General features: G+C 37.2%; 13 protein-coding genes across 13 annotated transcripts; 7 read left to right on the top strand and 6 right to left on the bottom strand.

Annotated features, from left to right (window-relative positions):
• Positions 1–161: 161 nt before the first annotated feature.
• DAP1 (Dap1p) lies at positions 162–620 on the top strand (the record flags this gene model as incomplete). The annotated part of the gene is made up of 1 exon (XM_022818978.1): positions 162–620. One exon carries the CDS (start codon positions 162–164, stop codon positions 618–620), a length of 459 nt encoding a protein of 152 aa, XP_022675590.1.
• Positions 621–737: 117 nt separating this feature from the next.
• OSW1 (Osw1p) lies at positions 738–1,388 on the bottom strand (the record flags this gene model as incomplete). The annotated part of the gene is made up of 1 exon (XM_022818977.1): positions 738–1,388. The coding sequence occupies one exon, from the start codon at positions 1,386–1,388 to the stop codon at positions 738–740; it is 651 nt and encodes a 216-aa protein (XP_022675589.1).
• A 348-nt stretch (positions 1,389–1,736) lies between these two features.
• MEX67 (Mex67p) lies at positions 1,737–3,509 on the bottom strand (the record flags this gene model as incomplete). Its single annotated transcript, XM_022818976.1, has 1 exon — positions 1,737–3,509. The coding sequence occupies one exon, from the start codon at positions 3,507–3,509 to the stop codon at positions 1,737–1,739; it is 1,773 nt and encodes a 590-aa protein (XP_022675588.1).
• A 593-nt stretch (positions 3,510–4,102) lies between these two features.
• Positions 4,103–6,124, top strand: SEC63 (protein-transporting protein SEC63; the record flags this gene model as incomplete). The annotated part of the gene is made up of 1 exon (XM_022818975.1): positions 4,103–6,124. The coding sequence occupies one exon, from the start codon at positions 4,103–4,105 to the stop codon at positions 6,122–6,124; it is 2,022 nt and encodes a 673-aa protein (XP_022675587.1).
• A 122-nt stretch (positions 6,125–6,246) lies between these two features.
• NAT5 (peptide alpha-N-acetyltransferase subunit NAT5) lies at positions 6,247–6,738 on the bottom strand (the record flags this gene model as incomplete). Its single annotated transcript, XM_022818973.1, has 1 exon — positions 6,247–6,738. One exon carries the CDS (start codon positions 6,736–6,738, stop codon positions 6,247–6,249), a length of 492 nt encoding a protein of 163 aa, XP_022675586.1.
• A 271-nt stretch (positions 6,739–7,009) lies between these two features.
• MRX4 (Mrx4p) lies at positions 7,010–8,164 on the top strand (the record flags this gene model as incomplete). Its single annotated transcript, XM_022818972.1, has 1 exon — positions 7,010–8,164. The coding sequence occupies one exon, from the start codon at positions 7,010–7,012 to the stop codon at positions 8,162–8,164; it is 1,155 nt and encodes a 384-aa protein (XP_022675585.1).
• Positions 8,165–8,336: 172 nt separating this feature from the next.
• On the bottom strand, positions 8,337–8,912 carry TMA16 (Tma16p; the record flags this gene model as incomplete). Its single annotated transcript, XM_022818971.1, has 1 exon — positions 8,337–8,912. One exon carries the CDS (start codon positions 8,910–8,912, stop codon positions 8,337–8,339), a length of 576 nt encoding a protein of 191 aa, XP_022675584.1.
• Positions 8,913–9,145: 233 nt separating this feature from the next.
• REV3 (DNA-directed DNA polymerase) lies at positions 9,146–13,522 on the bottom strand (the record flags this gene model as incomplete). Its single annotated transcript, XM_022818970.1, has 1 exon — positions 9,146–13,522. The coding sequence occupies one exon, from the start codon at positions 13,520–13,522 to the stop codon at positions 9,146–9,148; it is 4,377 nt and encodes a 1,458-aa protein (XP_022675583.1).
• A 465-nt stretch (positions 13,523–13,987) lies between these two features.
• On the top strand, positions 13,988–14,476 carry ATG29 (Atg29p; the record flags this gene model as incomplete). The annotated part of the gene is made up of 1 exon (XM_022818969.1): positions 13,988–14,476. One exon carries the CDS (start codon positions 13,988–13,990, stop codon positions 14,474–14,476), a length of 489 nt encoding a protein of 162 aa, XP_022675582.1.
• Positions 14,465–15,586, bottom strand: SET6 (Set6p; the record flags this gene model as incomplete). Its single annotated transcript, XM_022818968.1, has 1 exon — positions 14,465–15,586. One exon carries the CDS (start codon positions 15,584–15,586, stop codon positions 14,465–14,467), a length of 1,122 nt encoding a protein of 373 aa, XP_022675581.1.
• Positions 15,587–16,139: 553 nt separating this feature from the next.
• Positions 16,140–17,039, top strand: TUM1 (thiosulfate sulfurtransferase; the record flags this gene model as incomplete). The annotated part of the gene is made up of 1 exon (XM_022818967.1): positions 16,140–17,039. One exon carries the CDS (start codon positions 16,140–16,142, stop codon positions 17,037–17,039), a length of 900 nt encoding a protein of 299 aa, XP_022675580.1.
• Positions 17,040–17,389: 350 nt separating this feature from the next.
• CLP1 (cleavage polyadenylation factor subunit CLP1) lies at positions 17,390–18,703 on the top strand (the record flags this gene model as incomplete). Its single annotated transcript, XM_022818966.1, has 1 exon — positions 17,390–18,703. The coding sequence occupies one exon, from the start codon at positions 17,390–17,392 to the stop codon at positions 18,701–18,703; it is 1,314 nt and encodes a 437-aa protein (XP_022675579.1).
• Positions 18,704–18,907: 204 nt separating this feature from the next.
• On the top strand, positions 18,908–20,689 carry APC5 (anaphase promoting complex subunit 5; the record flags this gene model as incomplete). The annotated part of the gene is made up of 1 exon (XM_022818965.1): positions 18,908–20,689. One exon carries the CDS (start codon positions 18,908–18,910, stop codon positions 20,687–20,689), a length of 1,782 nt encoding a protein of 593 aa, XP_022675578.1.
• Between the last annotated feature and the right edge of the window lie 20 nt (positions 20,690–20,709).

The raw sequence follows: 20,709 nt of genomic DNA, 5'->3' as shown, positions 1-20,709 counted from the left end.
AAAAAAAAAAAAAAAAGCTGGAAGTTTACTCCACAGCGATATATATAACCTACAGCCGCTAGATTTAGGAGTTTTCAATACCAATTACAAATATCATTAAGCTTGTGATCAACAAGATAAACCATTGAAGAAAGTAAGACTCCAATAAATCAATACGAGCAATGTCATTTATCAAGAACTTTTTGACAGGTGGTGTTAAGACTTCCGAAGATCCTACAGGGTTAACCCAAGGTAGTAACGGAAATAATGGGGACAACAACCAGGACAACAAGCCTATTGTAGAAGGTAAGTTCTATCCTAGAACTTTGTACAAGTTCAATGGACACGATGATGAAAAGATCTTCATAGCTGTTAAGGGTAAAGTGTACGATTGTACCCAAGGTAGACAATTCTACGGGCCAAGTGGACCATACTCGAACTTCGCAGGACACGATGCTTCCAGGGGTCTTGCAACGAACTCCTTTGATTTGGACACTTTAAAGCACTGGGATGAGCCTATGGACACTCTCCAAGATCTTTCGGAACAAGAGCAAGCCGCATTAGATGGATGGGTGTCTCACTTCGAGAAGAAGTATCCTTGCATAGGTACTTTGGTACCAGAACCAGGTGTCAACAACTGAAATATAGAGTTGATATCCCACACATATATAGTGAGTACGCTTTGCTATTTTATTTATGATTTTGTAGATTATTATTTTACGTATTTAGAGCCAAAGGCTTTTGTCGTATAAACCTTTTCAGGAGCTTACTGTTTCCAGCATATCTTGAAAGAAGATTTTAGAGAGAGGTTCTTGTTTATGCATTGGTCTAACGGTGCTTCTCATTGTCTGGTTCGGGTTCAAAGATGGGTAATCCCGGATTCGTAGAGTATGTTCTTGCCCTATGTTAATTAACTTAGGGTCTTCCGTGTAGCAGCATGGAATGTCAACGGATTTAACGATTCCCTGCTGTGAATAATTAACCTTTAGGTCAGCATGATTAGCGACATCTCGCCTAACGGTATGAATATCAGCCATATTTGGATCACGCTCAATGGTAGCATTATTTACAATCTTTTTTAAAGTGAATTTTCTACCGCTTACCCATGACCTTAAGCGCCCATTATTTTCTAGCATCCTAACTTTTGGGGAATGTTGCCGACCTTTGTTAAATGAAACAAGAAGCAATGGCTTTATATTGCTGGATTTGTGTGTCATTCCTGTTGGAATATTTGCAATATGGTCTAAAGGAACTGCTGATCTCAGATTGGCAACCCTAGACCCCTTCTTTATTTTGTGGACGTTATATCTTCTTTTGAATCTCTTCATCGTGAGACAATTATGCGCTTTGTGCAATAGTCTGCGGATGCGATTAAATCTCGTCTGTCTTGGTTCTGGTATGGATCTCATCTCTTAAAATGTCACTCTTAGTTTAGTTATACTGGAGATATTGAATCTCGGCGTTCGATATTTCAGTAGTTAATTTTTGGTTAATGCTTTAACTCAAACTAACATAGAAATGTAAACACAAAGGAGTTATTCGAAATGTGTATAAAATGGTATAGTGATTACTCTATATTAACATTTATGCATGTCTTATATATCTTGTTATATTTATTATTTTGTGACGACAAAGGTAAGACAAAAAAGTGCCATAACAGCGGACAATATTATAACATGACAGAGAGTTGATGACAGTGACAATTTGTATTGTTTAACTATATATAAGAGTTTTTTTTTGGTAAGGTGACCCCCATTTTAGACGAAAGCTTCTCTAGGCAAGTTGTTGACACTGTTTCTGAAGCCTTGCATGGCACTATCGTAGTTCCACATACTTTGTTCAGCTAACATGTAAGTATATTCTGCGTTAAGCTTCGTTTCGACATGCAATTTCTGAAGAAGCTCTAGCTGTATAGGCGACAGTTTCGCTTGCACTTCCGGTGGCAATTGTAAAGTTGTCGTGCCCAGAGCTCCTGTATTTGGCGGTGTTTGTGTTAAAGGTATATTAATTGGTTGCTGTTGCTGTTGTGGTTGCTGTTGCTGTTGCGGCTGCACCATCGGTGGTTGTACAGTAGCTGGAGGTGAAACGGGATTTGACCAAGCTCCATCACAATATGGTCTAATAGTTAGAGCATCGGACGCAATAATAACGCTACCGTTGGGGTTTGGAACCAAAACCATCGTTCTATCAAAGGACTTTTGCGAAAGTTTGGTATTGGCACTAGACATGAATCCGTGGTTGTATCTTCTACCTCTTGAAGACGATGAATTTTGTTGGGTTTTGTTTTTATCCATCTCTGGTTTAGCAGTTTCGTCGAAATGACCGTGAAGGGTAATTACAAAGCCATTAACTTGTGGGAAAGTCCAAGCTTGCACAGAGTAAGCTTGAGGTTGTTCCTGCAAGAAATGTTTACTAACTGGGAGGGACCTAAAAGTCTCGTAGATAGCCTCTGGTCCCATGAATATTCTTTCCTGAATTGTCTTATCACTTGAAATTTTAGAGATATTTCTTGAAAATGGCAAGTAATAACCGAAGGTTGGAGTGGTTTGGGCATTAGGAACAGTAGCAGCTGGAACAGAAGAGTCCACACTTATTGAGAACTGGGATTGTGGCGTGTAAAGACCCATTAGCTGCATTCTATTAGTGTCCCATAAATTCAAGAAATTAGTGACAAAATCTGTTGAAGAAGAAGCCAAACCACTGTCCTCAAAAAAGAACTGGGTCTGTTGCGTGGGCAAACTATAGATGGAAAGAAGCTTTTGCTCATCACGAACAACAACATTATCTAGTATGACCAATTTGGGGAAGATTCTTAGCATCTCTGTACGGTACAAGCGATCTGATGTGATCGGGTTGTTCATCATGAGTAACTCTCGTAAGTCTTTGAATTTGTTCTTCCAAGCCTCCAGTGAATGAAAACGGCTGATATTATTATTTGCAAGACACAGATTTTTCAAGCGTGGAAAAGTTTGGGCCAAGGTCGTAACACCATTGACGTCCCTCAAGTTGTTATCCGAAAGATTTATCGACTCAACCACCATGTTTGGTTCTTTAGATGCCACTTTCATCATGGCCGGGAACATTTTCGACTGGGTATTCACATTTTTAGGTGCCATTCCACGCTGGACCAACTCCGGGTCATTGAATAAGTTCCCCAAGTCCAACATCTTAGTTTGAGCATTGTACCTCCTCATTAAAACATTACGAAGGACAGTAATCGTATCGTTAGTGCTGACATTACCACCAGCACCACCAGCCTTTTGGATTTTGAGCGTGTTTCCTGCAAAACGGTACCCGCTAAACTTCACCAATTGGTCTGCTTCCTGTGGGGTCACATACCCGACAATCGTGTCGCCTTGCACAACCGAATTCCGCACCGATATACGGGTCTTTCTCGAAATAAAGTTGAGCAAGTCCTGCTGAGTAGCGTTCGTCCATCCACGAATATTGACACCAACTAAATTATCCATGTGGTTCTGCTGTGCTAGCGCACCAATCTGGTTCATATTGCTGAACCCATTAACTTGCATTGTGTGCGATGACCAAAAAGAAGTGTGAAAATTTTGTAGCAGAATCAATCAAGTCGCAGTGACTCCGCACACGAATCAATTAGTTACGACTCGAAAAGCAATGACAGTTTTACACCTGACAAAAAACCGTCAAATAAGTGCTCAGAACACCTGCCAATGTCCTTTATCTATTAAACCTCTACATCATATCATATAACAAATCCAAATTATTACTTTCATACCATGCGCTTCGTTATATTTTTTTTTTTTTTGGTAGAATTTTTTTTTTTCATGAAAGAACCGATCACGTGACATATGTCACATGACTCGCAATCCGTTCCGTATCTCTCACAATAATTTTTTTTTTTTCCTTTCCACAGATGTACTTTAAATTTACAATTTTTTAAGTGAAAGGCGATCTAGCTACGTATTAACTAGGACATATTTATAAAACAAGATTCAATGCTACCACTTGTTCTTTCAGAAGGGATAAAGCAATTATAATAGGATTGACATAGAACGGTATCAGGCTTTTGAAGACTGAAACTAGAGATAGAAGTACTGTTCTGTGATAGTGAAGCGGCTGTGAGCGAAAAACTAATTGAGAAAGAAGAATGCCGCAGAATTACGATTATGACGAGACAAGTACGACTTGGCCATTCTTCGTGCTTACGGTGTTGCTGGTGTGCGTAGTTCCTGTTACATGTGTTGAGATATATAAACTTGTTGCTGGTGATTCGAGTAGTCCTGATTCCAAGTCGGAATGGGCACGTTTGCACGAGAAGTACACGCCAGAAGAGGTGAGGAAACAGAGACTGGAGAACAAAAAAAAGCGGTCAAAGAAGGGTATTTATTTTGCGACTGTTGGCTGGGTATTGATTTCCGCATTGGTGTACTATATTCAAAAGAATGATGCAATCTACCAGATTGCGGCTAGCACCTTTGATCCCTATGAATTGCTTGGAGTCTCGCTCTCTTCAACCGACAAAGAGATCAAGTCTGCTTATAGGAAATTATCGGTCAAGTTTCATCCAGACAAGCTTTCGAAGGATCTCAGCGAAAGTGACAGGTCAGCTATGGAGGAGCGCTTTGTGATGATTAACAAGGCTTACAAGGCATTGACTGACGAAATTACTAAGGAGAATTACAAGAAGTACGGTCATCCAGACGGTCCACAATCAACTTCTCATGGTATTGCATTGCCAAAGTTCTTGGTAGAAGGCTCTGCTTCGCCATTTGTATTGTTTGCTTACTTCGTATTGTTAGCTGTAGTGTTGCCCGTAATGGTGGCTAAGTGGTGGAGTTCTTCCCAAGAATACACAAAGCACGGCATCCATTCGGAAACTGCGTCTCATTTTGTGGACAAGTTGTTCAACTTCAAACCATCGTATGTTGTCGTTCCTGATTTGATCATCAAGTGGATTTCCGAAGCAAAAGAATACCAATTGAAGTACCCTGAATTGACCCCAGAAGATGTTAGCAACGTTATACATGCCCATATCAACCGGGAGGCAAGCAAACATGATTATGCTAAAAATTACATTATCACAAAATCTTCATTATTATTCCACCAATTGATTGAAATTGCTTCTACTTTTAGAAATACGGAGGTAGCGTTAATGGCACTTGAAACGTATAGATCGGTTATCCAGTGCACACAATTGTCTCTACACTCACAAATTTTCCAATTACCTAACGTCAACAAGGAACATTTCTTAGACTCTACCACTGATGATATCCGCACTTTGGGTAAACTCTTCACATATCCAGATGAACAAATAAGCAAAATCTTGGGAATACAGGATAAAGAAGCTTTAAAAGAAACCCTAACCGTTGCTTCACGTATTCCAAAACTACAACTTCTCAAAGCATCCTTCAAAGTGCGTGGATCTTCACTTGAAACAGTCGAGCCAGGTTCCACTCCTCATATCCAAGTGAAGGTGTTAATTCGCTCCCCAAAACACAAGCTTTTCCCCAAATCCTTAATTCCGGAAGAAAAGTTATTGGGTGATGACCCATTAATGTTAGAACAAGATCCATTTGAAAAAATGCTCGAAGAGCCTTTATTACCTGAAACTTTTGCTCCTCTACATCCAACAAGAAGACGTACTTGTTGGTACTCAATCGTGGTATCGCAAAAAGATGGTAAGATCATTCAAACCCCAAGCATAACCCAAAGACTATCAGTGGAAAACCTAAATGTGGACTTCGATAAAAGAATCGTGAAAGATGTAGAAAAAGAATTCAAGGCAGATGATTGGGTTGTAGGAACCATCTCAGTACCTTTTGCTCAACCAGCACCACAAGATGAAGGCTCTTACTTTTTCAGAGTTGTAATCAAGTCCCCAGATTATTTTGGTTCTGATTTAGATTTCACAGTTCCTCTAGTTGTCAAGAGAGCCCCAGTAGAGGTCGACCCTAAGAAAGAAATACTACATGAATTGGGATCCGATGAAGAAGAGGATGATGATGCACAAGACTCTGCGGAAGATGAAGATGATTCCGATGCCTCTGACGATGAATATGATTCCGATATCACCGACATAGATACGGATACTGAAGATGAGGACGAAGAATCAGATGCCTCCAATGATGCACCTTCGCCAGACAATGAAAAAGAAGTCAAGAAAGACTAAACTGGATTTTGTCTTGGCGATCTATACACTAGATTATCCTCACAATAAAGGAATATCAAAAGTGTCTGTAAATTAGAATTAGTCTAACCTAGTCTATTCAATTAGATTGAAGGAAAAAAAGTCTAAAGAACCTTTTTATATACAAATGCATCTGGTGAACCTTTGGTATCTTTATAATAGTTTTTCAGAACATCGTCTTGCTTTACAAAACCGTTCTTTTCATACCATTGTATAGCAGATTCGTTATCAACGCTTACATGAACGTACAAGTCATGCTGAAAGCTCTCTTTGCATTTGTCTTCTATATACTTCAATAATAAACTTCCTGCTGTCTTGCCACGGTAAGCCTCAAGCACTGCTATAACTTCAATGTACACACCTGCTGGTAACACTCCTCCGTTTTTGTTGGCAATTAATCTAGCTTTTACAGCACCAACTGCAATTTCCCCATAATATGCTAATCTTGAATAAAACACGCCTTTGGCATTCTTGTCTACTACTTCTTGGAAGTACTCCTCGGAATATTTTACAGGAAGTACCTCCTCAATAATTCTTTTGAAAGTTCCCAAATTATTGGAATATACGTTGTCGATAGTCACCAATGCTCTACCCATTATAGTATATTAGTAAATAGAGATCGTCTGCTGGCCAATTGATGTTAAAATACCTCTTAAATTCGACTTTCTTTAACTTTTTTTTCTAGCAATTGTGCAGAAGAGATGCTAATCATGTTGGTAAGTTTTTTTGTTATATTGGGAAATATAGCTCAGCTCACTTTTAACTAAGTATATACATATTAAAGATCAAATTTATAAGTCATATAAACAGGACTTGAAAGAAAAACCTCAAGAGTAATCAAAGTTTTCATAGCACTCCAACAATATCATGCTTCTATCAAGATGTACAAGGTTTGGTATAAGGTCCGTTCATTTTCCTACTGCACATTTGGATAAAGGTCGTGTATCATGGAAAGTAGCATTGGACCCCAATACACCGAAAGAAAGATCCGTTAAAGCATTCAAAAGTTCATTGCACAACACCATCGAGCGCAATGCATGGCCCTCAGAGTCTTCGCCGGAAAGAGAGGTCCTCATAGAGTTAATTAACAATCTCTCACTACCCCACGACACCCTAAAGAAACAAATTCGAAAATTGTATCAAATGATTTTTCAACACAGAGTCAGTGATGAAGATATATACAAGGCAATAACGAAGTTCAATTCGCGCACAATTGTTAATGTCATCACACCCAAACCAATTAATTTGAAAAAAGAATTACAGAACCTTAAGGTAACAGCAGAAAAGTATGAAAAAGAGAGAGTACTGAAAGAACAAAATCTGAATGAGAAATCGTTATCGATTAATAATGGAATAAGTACCAAGATGCAACATGAGGTTGTTAACAGACATCAAAAACCACCTGTAAATAATGCAAAGAAAGAAACGACGACTGAAACCATTACAGATCGCGACATCAATGCACTTAAAGAATTTCTTGAGAAGGCTGAGAAGCAAGAGAATGAAATTAAAAAATTTGTGCTCGAGCAACAAAGGAAATACCAATGGTCTCATAACAAAGGTGCACCGACCCAACTAACTCCAGGATCTCTATTATTTCAAAAACGCATTCCTTCTGCTCGTATAAGGAAGGTATCTCCTTTCATACCGCGCCTAGTTGAGTATGAACGGTTAATTCATCCATTTTCTTCCACTGAACTAACAAAATTCTTATCTTATGACGTCGAGAAATCAGTCTCAAAAGTGGAGCCATATGATTCTACCTTCCTTGTTCACATCCAAAAGAAAGATCTTTTTGGTGTGATAAACTGCGGTAGGATTCCACCAGAACAATTACTTGAAATTATCAATCAATATGAAAACCAAGGATGGAAATTATTTGGCGACAATTCAAAAGGTAGCTACGAGGTAGTGTTCACAAAGAAAGTTGTAACTCCACCGTTAATTGGAAGAAATGGTAAAATCGCACTGGGATTAGCAAGTATTCTAACTGGATGTGCATTTTTCCTACCCCCACTATAACATTCTTAGATTCATATACATGCGAAGGGTGTGGAACCCACGAGAAGCTCAGTGTTATTATTATTAAGTATTAATGAAGATAGCCAAGATGTGAATTAACTAAATAAATGCAAAAAAATAGAATGATAATACTTGTTTATATATATATATTTATGCCTGCGCTTTACCGCAATTAAGACATTTCAATATCCTTTTTTTCGGCTGTAGTAGGTTTTACTGGCTTGGTACCACCAAGTACCTTCTCACCATCAACGTTAACTCTTATAAGTTTTAATGTACTTAAACCACCAAATGTTTGATTCCATGCTCTCAAGAAAACAACATTATCCTCATCAGTTAAATCCGGACATAGGAAACCAGCTTTAAATTCTTCCATTTCTAGGTCTCTTTTTTGTTGTAAAAGGAGTTGTCTACCAGATGGAGGTCTATTAGACCTCCTCTTAGCCTTGAGTTCATTTAATTCATCATCGTCACGAGCAATAAATTCTTGGATTAAAACAGCCGTATCTTCATAAGTGAAAACCTTCTTCTCTTTTAACGAATCAGAGTTAATTGCTGACTGAATGAATGTCATACGAGATAATTCATGTGATCTTTTTTCATTATGTGCCTTCTTCTTAAGAGCGATCTTTTCCTCACGAAGAGTAGCTCTGTTAAGTTGTTGGAATTTACGTCCTTTAGGATGGACGGTGAATTTTTTTCCTTTCAAACCCTTTTGGATTTTTCCTAAAGACTTCGTTACTGGCATTTCAGAAGCAGACTTTGGTTAATATCTCAGTATTGTAGCTGGGTATTTTTGAGTAATGTATAAAGATTGTTCGCTACAAAATATGATAAGTTTAGGCTTGTTAGTTTATTCATACGTTGTGATCCATATTGATATTCATTTTCTTCCTATGCGATGAGATGAGATGGAAAAAAAAAAAAAAAAAAAAAGGAGAAAAAGAAAAAAAAACGAGATTATATATCACGTGCCAGAGATCAGTAATCCAAATCTATAATGCCAAGAAGAAGATCTCTCATGTCCGTATTTTTGAGACCATTGATGTACTTAACTTTGCTAAAATATACTGGACAGTCTTTAGATTGACACTTAAGGGCTATGGAGTCTAATGGGGCCATTGCATCCTTGTGAAACTTGTATGAACAGGTTTGGCATGTTCTAAGAATCATGTGCATTTTCGATTGTTTCAAGCGTACTGCTTCCTGTAAAGCCATAATGGTATTACCTTTGTCTTTTCTACACTCATCACAAATTCTGCTTATGTACTCCGGATGTACTCTTTTACGACAACGTAGACATGATCTAGCTTTGACAATTGATGTTACTGATCTTCCATCAATTTTATCATGTTCAGCGCTTTCATTTGAAACATACATTGTTTTACGCATCGACGAGAACCAATCCATGACATCCACCCCTACAAGTTGAAAAAATCTCTGTAGTGGAGGAATTATATTTTTCACAATATAATAGTTATAATCGAGTCTCGAATCTTTCGACCTCAAGAATGCTTCTGGTGATATACATCTAGAACTTAGAGTCTCACCCATTTTTCCCATTTTAACAACATATGGTATTCTTTGTTTATACTGCGGTTCCTTCCTATGATCTTCTTCCATCATTTGCATTGCTATCTGAGCTCCAGGTGGTGCAGTCTTATCACTTTTGTAATGTCCTATTTTTACTTCCCTTGCAAAGCAAAAGTCTTGGATATTAACTCTTCCCGTAATGATTTTGTCAAATTCGCCAAGAAGGTATTCTTTCACCTTAGACAAATCTGTAGTTTCAAACATAGTTCGTAGTGCCCTTTCCACTATCTTTTGTTGAGCTGGAGTACCGTCTCTTCTCACTGTTTCAATCCCCTTTGCATCAAATTTAGGGTTAATTTGGTTCTCATATTCATATGCATATCCCACATATCTCTTTTTGGTTACCAAAAAACATGGGTGGTAGACCTTTTCAAATTTAAGCTCTACAGGTTTGGGGTTTTTCATTGTAATTTCCTTTGCGATTTCCTTACCAATTTTGAACGCATCACTTCTAGATTTCCCTGGGAGATATACAAATAAACTATCAGTGTCACCGTATACAACTTTGGCACCCCATTTTTTGGTGGATTCTATAAATTCAATAGCACGTTCTAAAGTTTCTCTACCTGTTTGAACAATGCTGTCAGCGATATCCGAACATGGCATTCTGCCAGAAAAAGATGCTGCAGTGTATCCATACGTGACATTGGCTAATAGTTTCAATGCAGCTTGCCTATTATCTAACATACTAACAACATCGTGGTCATCTTTTAGCTGGTTCATAGTGTCTTTCATCAAAAACCTAGTTGCAAGAATGTCTTTCAACATTTTAGCTAAGATTGATTTTCGCAATTCCTTCTTCACAAAGGCTATACCATTAGGTGATACCGTGACATAATCAGAAATCAAAGTCAACAAATCTGGAGGAATATCTATCGTAGTTGTACCAATACGATTGTCTTTAAGACCTAGGGTTTGGACTCTGCCTAGCATAGTGCTATAACAGTAGTTATAAGCCATAACAATTGACGGATATAAAGATTGAAAATCTAGAACCAGTAATGGACTGTTGTAAAAGGCTGAAGATGGCTCCATAACTAATGGTATACATTCAAGTGCTTTTTGATCTCTAACTTGTTTACGGCTAGGAGAAATGAGAAGAAAGCTTTCAGATTTACAAAGTCTTATCAAGAATGATTCCACTTTATATTGTGATCCGCGATAAAGAACAGAGTAAAATTCAATGCCAATTAATCTTGCCTGTTCAATCGTTTTCCCTATGATGTTTTGAGTTTCCAGGAGTTGGTAATTTACTCTAACTCTTTTAATATAGTAGTTAATGAGACACTTCTTCGAGGATGGATCTTTCGAGTCGAAGAAGCCCGTCAAAGTTTTAAATGAGTAGAATGGAAATCTTTCATGCAAAACATGGAATACAATATTTTCAAGCGTATAATCAAGAAGATTGAGGGAAGATCTTAAATGTCTCCATATATTTAACATGTGCCTGCCTGTGATTCGAAAGGCGGTGGCATGCGTATACCCCCATGAATCCTTTTTTTTGTTGTTGTGATTTGTTTCAACACGTGAAAGCTCTTCTTCAACATCGTAATTATGAGCAAAGCGACATCTATCAATTAGGTATCCCCACGATGAAGAGTGTATTTCGTACCCTGACAAAATATCTGGGTCAAAAAACCTCACCAAGTCTTCTAGAGCATAAATCATACTTAATTCATCTTCATAAGTCGTAACATGGATAGTTGGATCCGCGCTATTCCATAAAAATCTATCAGTTCCATTATCTGAATAAATCAACAACCCTTCCTGTGTTATATCCAAATTAAATGGGAAGGTTCCATCTTGGACTTTCCAGAATATCATGCGAACGGCATCATGTTTGGGATCTGGGTATTTATCTTCTCTGGAGTTCACATGAAGTTCCATAGTGAAGTGGGTCATTCTATTGAACGAATTAAAATTCTGGAGATTCATGTTATTACTTTTAAATTTATAGCCAAAAGGTAGGTCGGGTGTTTTCCCAACAACAGCAGAAAACTCTTTTTTACATGATTCGTTATTCTGCATAACATTTTGGAAAGTTGGTTTATCTCTTACGTACCTCCATCTTGATCTTTGGTAAACATTATCTGAAGCAGTAAGAACAGGGGAATAGTTTTTATACTCCATTCCCTTTCTAAAGGAGACATGATCACTAGATAGTTTGAAAACAGCATCAGCAATTTCTGTAGTGTTCCTTTTCAAATCTAAAGGATTGGAATAAAATGGCTCAGGATAGACGACTTCTGGGATTTCTTTCAATAGAAGACTTTCCTTGATGTTAGCAAAGTTAATCTTGGGTCTTTTTAATACTTTTAAATGATCTCTGGTTGATATGGATTGATGCAATTTTTTATTTGGAACTGTATAAATTTGCGATTCTGGGTTGATAGAATTATCAGATTTAGATGGTGACTGTGATGCTTTTCTTTTTGAGCGTGTCGTTGAATCTGAGTCGTTTAAAGATGATAAGGGATTTACCACCGAAAAAGTCTCATGTTGTTGTTGAATACTAAATGGGTCTGATTTATCCCCAAATTTATTGTATATGTCTTTGTTCTGATGCATTTCAGTGAATGTTTGCACTTTTTTACTAATATATCTAGGTATTTTAGGCCATAATTCTTCTAGAGCCTCTCTTGGGCTTGGAAATAAATGCTCATTTTGTGATACATTGACGAATGAGTCGAATCTTAAAGATTTTGTCGGAAACAAGCTTGATGTTCTTTTCTTTGCAGCCTCGAAATAATTTAGTAAATTTGTATTATCCTTCCAGTTATACTGTAGCATAGGATCACGAGAGTAATTATCTAGCTCTTGGTACTCTGAAAGACCTTTCATTTTTCTTATGTTTTGAATTTCATCCCAGATATCCTTGGTAGAATTCACATAGCCTTGATCAGACAATTGAAGATCTTTAGTAATTTCAATGAAGTCATGGTGCAAGTCTCGAAACTGAATCTTTTGCTTATTCACAATAAATTGCGGAAGGATATCTATTTCCAAAAGTGTCCTTCCAACCCTATGAAAAGGATCCTGATCAAGTACATTCTCGTTAGGTTTTAGATGAGTTTTTAAGAACCTCTCAAGAGATTCTGTGTAAAGGATTTCATTTATCTCAAGATCCTCCAAGAGGATAGGTTTCCTGAAGTAACATTGTGATAGTTTTAACCAGCCACATCCAAATAGGTTATAATCTGCCATCAATTGAAGTAGATGGGGTATGTGAGCTTCATAAACTTCAACCTTGGAGGAAAGAATTTTTCCATCCCTAAGCAAGTCAGATAGTTTATTGACATATGATCCATTCAATAATGATATTTTATAAAAAGGTTCATAACCAACATGGTATCCATAAAATGGTACACCCTTCACCACTGACACGTTGGCCACATATTTGAGACTCTTAAACTTTTCCGTCATTTGATTCTTGGTGTAAGTCTCCACCATCCTTATCTCAAGAATATTATGTAAATTAGAGCATCGATTCAGGATTTCTGATGACGTATCGCTCATTTGCCCATCATACCGAATGAATATGTAAGGAAGCACGCCATGGCAGTGTACTAATATCTTGTGTCCAGTTGGCAAGCAACCATAAAAACGGACTATGGGAACTTGAACAAAAGGTAGACCAGGTAAACTCTTACTGCTTATTTTATCTAAGGCAGTGGGAAAACTTTGATACGAGTCTGTGCTGTTGATCTGAACATTGATTAAGTTGGGCTCTAACGTTGAATCCAATGAACGAATAATATTACTCATGACACTTTAATCATCTCGCAATCAAAGAAAAATAAAGCTATGTCTGACAAGAAACACACAAGGTATTCTAGTTTGTTACCTTTCTATAATTTTCACAGAGTAGTGCCTTAATTGAGAATAACATGTTAAGGTAGCTTATGTACAGTATGTCTTGCTCATTATTAAGTTGCCATTTTGTTTCTTGTCTTTACGTTAATCCTATCAGATACCCGGACTTTTCAAAATCAAGAGGTAACAAACAAACCCTTCCAAAATAAGTGGATGGATGACCCTTAAACAAATAGAGAATATCTAGCTAATCAAAATTATTTAACAAAAGCCATTATCAAACCTAAATTTCTCAGTTAGTATTTACATTCATAGGTTCTTGAAGTGAACACAAAGTCTGAAGAGTACTTGTGTCAACAAGTCTTCGAGAAATGAATGCTTTAGATCTCATTGACGTTACCCAATATAATACCTAAAATGAATAACGAAAACACCAAGGTATACATCAGAGTTTCTGGCAAACGGCCTGAAGGATTTATTGACCCTAAACCCTTTGAATGGGGATTTAAGAGAGATAAAATTCTATGGACGAGGATATCTAAGATGGAGTCATTAGAGGATATGGATTGGAAAGAACTCTGCCAGGATTTGGGCGCTCCAGAATCCTTCTTAAAAAAACGCAGCTATATGCTATTCCAGAAGCATCTTAAGTTACTATCTGAACAAATGAGCGATTCACCACGAATGCGGTCCCCACTGGATACTCGAAACTCCGTGGACGAAACCATCTTACAGAACCTACAAGCTTCCAAGATACTGAATAATAGGTTTGACGTTCCGAACAATGAAACACTAGATACCACAACTAACAAGAATAATGAGGAATCTGGTAGTGACTTGTCTTCAAGCTTAAGTGTGAGTAAATCTGCACTTGAAGATGCTCTAATGGATCGCCTACAGCTCTGATACACACCTACTGCACCGACATTCGAAAAACCAATTGCTTTTGAGGATCTTTCTTCTGTCAGCGACATCCAGATTGAGTATTTCTCTGTAATCTATGCATAATTCTTCATCCTGTTCCACATCCCTTTTCAAGGAATATTTGAATGTTCTTCCTACTCGTTTCTTCTGAACATTTGGATCACAGGAATGGTTAAAATAAGAGGCTTCCGGAAGTACCATGTAGCCCAAATATTCTCTACTATCGGATTCTTCAGCAATTTCCCATATTCCGAATGAGTTCCCATACTCAGATCCCAAGATATGACGGAAAAATGCTGGTGTTAAGATATTCCTAAAGTTTGGTGCTAGAATATAAACCCACTTGAACACTACCATTTGATGATCGAGTAAAACAGGGAAAGTTGTGATTTTCTCAACCTCATTGGATTGTAGAGATTTCCAAGCATTTAGCTTGATGCTATCTTTTTCTTGTTGTTTAAGATTAAAGATGCATTCCAGGACAAATCTTATTGACGAATAACTATCTTCGTCTATCTTAGGAAGCTCATTGATAAGTTTAGTTTGCTTCATTTTGGCAGCCTTCGGTATCCAATTGAGCTCGATCTCTTCCCAGCGTTTCTCAATTACATTCTGCATCTTGGAGGCCTCGATTTGAGCATATTTTTCTTCCACATGGGTATCTTCTGCGACGCAGTTATGATGACGCTGCATAGATTGGAAATGAACAAGCACCGTTTCATACAACAACAAGAGCTCTGCTATGTTCTTTTGATGTAGAAACGATCTTTTACACTCCTCTGTGCAGAACCACAGCCCGCTACCCTTGTACTGCTTAGCAGAAATCTTCGAATGTAACTCCGAAAACATGTCTGCTACATCCGCCCAATTAATCTTGATCTTCATCATTGTACCATAATTGTAACTCAGGCACCAATGACATACCTCCTTCCGGAATTCATACAAAATTGCACAGCCCATATAATCCGAAACTTCTAATACACAGCTGTCTTTCTTTAGATCGCTGGAAGCATAGCACGCTCTCCCACCATATATTGCGCGCTTTATTCTGAAGTTCTCACTGACCTGCACTTCCTGTTCTTCTACTGTCATTCTTAGAGCCAGACAATCCTATTCAAAGCCTGTGATATATAGAGCTAGGTGCGTATTTAATCACTTAGTCTCTGTGTGTTATTGCGAACCGTTTGTCTTAGGTTGCCTTACCACATGTTTGGGCTAACTTATAATGCCGATGAACGTAGTATTTAAACGAACCGTGCGATGAGCTGCCTCTTTTCTTCTTTTGACGCTTTTACCCACAGGCAATCACGTGCCAATTTCTTTTTATTATTGATATTATATTATTTTTTTTTTTTTTTTTTGTTGGCTCTCTTCTTTAGTGTCTTTTCCCACGTTAACTTTCGTGGGAAACGCGATCGAAACTGTTTCAACGTACGCATATGGTCTTTAAGGGAATAATTCGTTGATAAAGTACATTTGGACTAGAAAGCTTTCTGTTTAAAAAGACGATAAAAATTAGTGCTTTTACTTCCTTCTCGTCGTTAATTTAGTATATATTAGCAAGTTGGGCTTGACGTAAGTACACTACTGCTATAAATAAATTGGATTGCACCCCAAAAACCAAGAGTCACTTTAAAACTGTAAAATGCCACTATTCAAATTGATATCACCTAAAGTGTTCACTGAATTGGTCCTGAATGAAACGAAACGCCGTGTTGTACCTGTAGACTCTACGTGGTACTTGCCAAATCTGCACAGAGATGGGAAACAAGAGTTTTTGGATGAAGAACGTTTGAAAGGTGCTGTGTATTTTGACATCGATAGTGTGAAAGATTTAAAATCGGAATATCCTCACATGTTGCCCGACTCCGAGACGTTTAACAATTCTATGAGCGAGCTTGGTTTGAGAAAAGATGATATACTTGTTGTTTATGACAGAATTGGCAACTTCAGTGCACCAAGATGTGCATGGACACTCTCTGTAATGGGCCACGATCCAGTTTATCTTTTGAATAATTTCCAGACTTTGAAGCAATCTGGTTATCCAGTTGATACTTCCAAGGTTTCTTCCATTACTCCTTATGGGAAGAGCGAATACACTTCGAATACCAATCTCTCTAGTGAAGAAACTGTTGATTTTGAATTTTTGCAGAACTTGTTGAAGTCTGGTGAAATAAAGAATTACCAACTTTTCGACGCTAGAAGCTTGCAAAGGTTTACAGGTGAAGCTCCTGAACCCAGAGCAGGATTGAGCTCCGGTCATGTGCCTGGCGCCAAACCATTGCCATTTACAGAAGTGCTAAATGACGATAAAACACTACCAACCGATAATGACAAGATGTTGAAGAAGATACAACCATTTTTATCTGACAATGGTATCGAAATAGATCTAGAAAAGCCAACTATCGCTATGTGTGGCACAGGTGTCACGGGTACAATTATAAAGACTGCCCTTGAGATTGCTGGTGTCAAACAAGTTAGGCTATACGATGGGTCTTGGACTGAGTGGGCCCAAAGAAGCGATGCAATCGCTAAGGGTAAATGATTTAATGCTCGTCAGTATTGCATCATAAAGTATATAAAAGCAAAAAAATTTGGGAAATATAAATAGCTGATACGATATGTGGGTTAATCCCGATTATGTTGCAATATATCTAGTATCTAAATATATACAGTGTCGTTTCAAAAAAAGATGTCTTTTAAGTTTTCGTTTTGTTCAATTTTCCATAACTATTTCTCTCTAGCTCATATAAACATGATATTGAAAAACTAACTGTATAATATCTCTAATTATTTTAAAATAAATGAAGAGAGCATGAAAATATGAAGGAAATGCTAACACATTGACTGATAGAAGACATCAAAAGCGTCGCAAACTTCAGCCAAATTGATACTATGGAATTCGTAGAATTCAATGATGTTACAGAGACCACGAAGATATCTCAACTTCCGAAAGGTCAAGAATGGACAGTCCAAGTACCGACTGGAGCCAAATTGACCATCGTTGTCAAATTTGGTATAGTAGAAATGTTAGGTACAGAATTGGCAAATGATATGCCGTATACATTCCAAGGTGTTGTGGTTAACCTATACGCTATAGAAAGAGCCATGATTGAATGGAAGTGTTTAGAGGAATTGGAACCCAAGATATCTGAGGATAAGGCTTACCATACTTACATTTACAATCTAAATTTTGCATTAGAAAGACTAAGACTATCGAGTTTTAATGGTCCCCGTGTCCTTATATTAGGCGACGAATCTACAGGAAAATCATCTTTAGCGCATACGTTATGCTCTTATGCCTTAAAAATCAGACAATATCAGCCACTTCTTGTAAATCTGAATCCACAAGAAGGTGTTTTCTCATTACCTGGTTCTCTAACAGCCACGCCAATATCCGAAATCTTAGATATAGAGAGTTCCCTTTGGGGACAAAGTATTACGACTGGTGCAACAAAATTACACAGTAAGCAGCCACTTGTAAAGAATTTTGGACTGGAAAATATTCGAGATAACAGACAATTGTATAAGACTACAATATCTCAGCTTGCTCACGGTGTTAGGCAGAGAATAAAAAATGACCCCGTTGTGAGGAGGTCTGGAGTATTTATCGATACGCCTAAACTTAGTCACCTGGATACAGAAACGTGGTCTGAAATAGAGCATATTATCGATGAATTTGAAGTCAAAGCTATTATCGTATGTGCCCAGACTGATGATTTGGCCATAAAACTAAGCGAAGTCTTCCGAGCCAAAATTGGATCCATTGTACGAATTCCTCCTCCGAATTCCATAATTAAAATCGATGATATCATGAGAAGATCTATTCAGCGAATTCAAATTAGGGAATACTTTTACGGAACAACCCAAACAGTGCTAAGTCCTTATACTGTAGGTGTTGGGTTTGAAGAACTAACTGTCTTCAAACCAAGAAATCAAAATGAACTATTAGATAAAACTAAAGACATCGACATGACAGCATTTGATAAAATAGATGTCAATGCATCAAACTTGCAACATGCAATAGTAGCTATCACTAATGTGTCAAGAAAAGAGTCTGAAGATGAAATCCGCACAGCATCGATTCTAGGTTATGCTTTGATCACAGAAGTCAACGACTCCAAAAGGAAACTTAGAATTCTACTCCCGGTACCAAGTAGAATACCAGACAGATCTATGATACTCACAGAGTACAGATACTTGGAATAATCAATGTTTTCATTTCACATTATATAATTATCGTCTATGTGTCTATCTCTACGTAACTGTATTAATTAATATAGTAAAGGAAATTTTACAAATGAAAAATGTCAATAAGCAGCTATATAGCCAGTTTGTTGAAAACACAAAAGGAGCAAGGGAAAAGTTGATTAGTTACTTTTAGTGCTCACCTTCTATCCAGTACTTATTTAAATGACAACTGCATATCAGCCAATTTTAATTGTTCGAGGTTATGACCCATATGATATAAGCTCTGTGATATTAGTACTATTGTATTGTTTAGGGTCTAAAGATTTGACCCCAAATATAATACTTGGAATATTACAATTAACGCCAAAGGCTAATTCCATCGGAGTTGGACTGCCTACATTGGAAAACTTTGTGAAATATTTATTGAAGGTTAGCACAAAAAGAATTACAGTCAATCTTTTACATATACTTTTCTCGATTACAAATTATGATCAAATACAAGATCTAATACATTTATTACAAGAGGCAATTGTCACTTCTTTAGACCAACAAAGGGTTTCTTCGAGATTTGATCGTCTTCTTTGTGTGGATAGTGCTATTTATGATCTGTTACCTCGAATAATTGTGGACTCCAGTTACGAACACTACTTTGTAGAAGATGTCGTCCAAATCATACAATCTTTGGAAAGCTTTAAGTTAAGATTTACTCACTGTGATATTTACAAGGAATTTGAATCTGAGATATTCAAGCCCAATAGTATACTAGATCAGATATTTTCTCATCCCAACCCAAATGATTGCGAAGTATCTCCTTTTATAACAGTTGAAAATAACGGAAATACAATCCCATGGTTAGTTGTATCTGGTGAGAAGTTTAGTATTTTGCTCAACTATGTTGTTCAATTAGCAATATCAAATTCTACTTCAGATGATCTAGCAGGGAGTATTATTGAATATACCTCCTTCAATGATAGAACGCGATTTCCAGACATTATACTTCTTGAAATGATTCATTACAGAAAAATTAAGGATTACGAAAAAACCATAGAAAGAATATATCAATATTTTGATTACTGTAGAAACTCTAACATAGCAGTAACGTCATCCTCAAATTTTTCTCACATATGCCAAACATTTGTGCTCAGTAGTTTGCATCAAGATCATGGATCTCCCGAAGTTGCTTTGAAAAGTCTTCATGAACTAATAGAGACTATACGAGAAAAGTCTGGTTTACATGGTTTGTGTAATTTGTGGGATGTTCTCATACACCATATTTTCATACAACCTGGTGACTTAAGCTCATTACAAAGGAGTATACATGATTTACTAAAACCATTTAATGACAATCAAAGTACTTCACCAGAAATGCTTCAGTACTTCTTCACTTCACAGCTCGTACTTAACCTACATGAAGTTGGTTATGTGCCCAAAGTTTTAGAACTTTTATCCACAGTCATTGCAATTTCAAGTGGTGGATTGACAGACGACAAACATAGGGTCACAGCCGAAGTTTTAAGTTTAGCATGGTCCTTTTTGGGCTTCGATGATATTGGATCTTGTTACAGTGAACTAATACCAACAAATAGAAATAAGCAAAAACAACTACAAAGAATTGAAAAACTAGTCAATAATAAATTCTATACAGAAGCAGTAAGTGCTGTAGAAAAAATGATCGAGGAAACAGAGAGAAATGATGAAGGTATGACATGGAAATTCTCATTTATGAGAAAGAAGATAGAAGTAATGTTAGCTGCCGGAAACCCAGCTAGAGCACATCCTTTAATTATAAAATATACAGAAAAATGTCGCGAAACTAAAAACGATTATGAGCTTTCATATGCTATATTGTACATGGCAAGGCTCTTGAATGGATGGAAACAATATAAAGACAGTTACAAATTGTTGAGTGCAAATATTCATATAATTTTTCAATATTCTCAGTCTTTAAAAGACCAGGCGAATATATTGTACAAGGAAGCTCAAAACGGTTTGAGTATGAGTTGATTAATTCAATTTGACATATT

The sequence above is a fragment of the Kluyveromyces marxianus genome, chromosome 3 (genome assembly GCF_001417885.1).
Source record: "Kluyveromyces marxianus DMKU3-1042 DNA, complete genome, chromosome 3".
Classification (NCBI taxonomy): Eukaryota; Fungi; Ascomycota; class Saccharomycetes; order Saccharomycetales; family Saccharomycetaceae; genus Kluyveromyces; species Kluyveromyces marxianus.
This window is presented reverse-complemented; position numbering and strand designations above follow the sequence as displayed.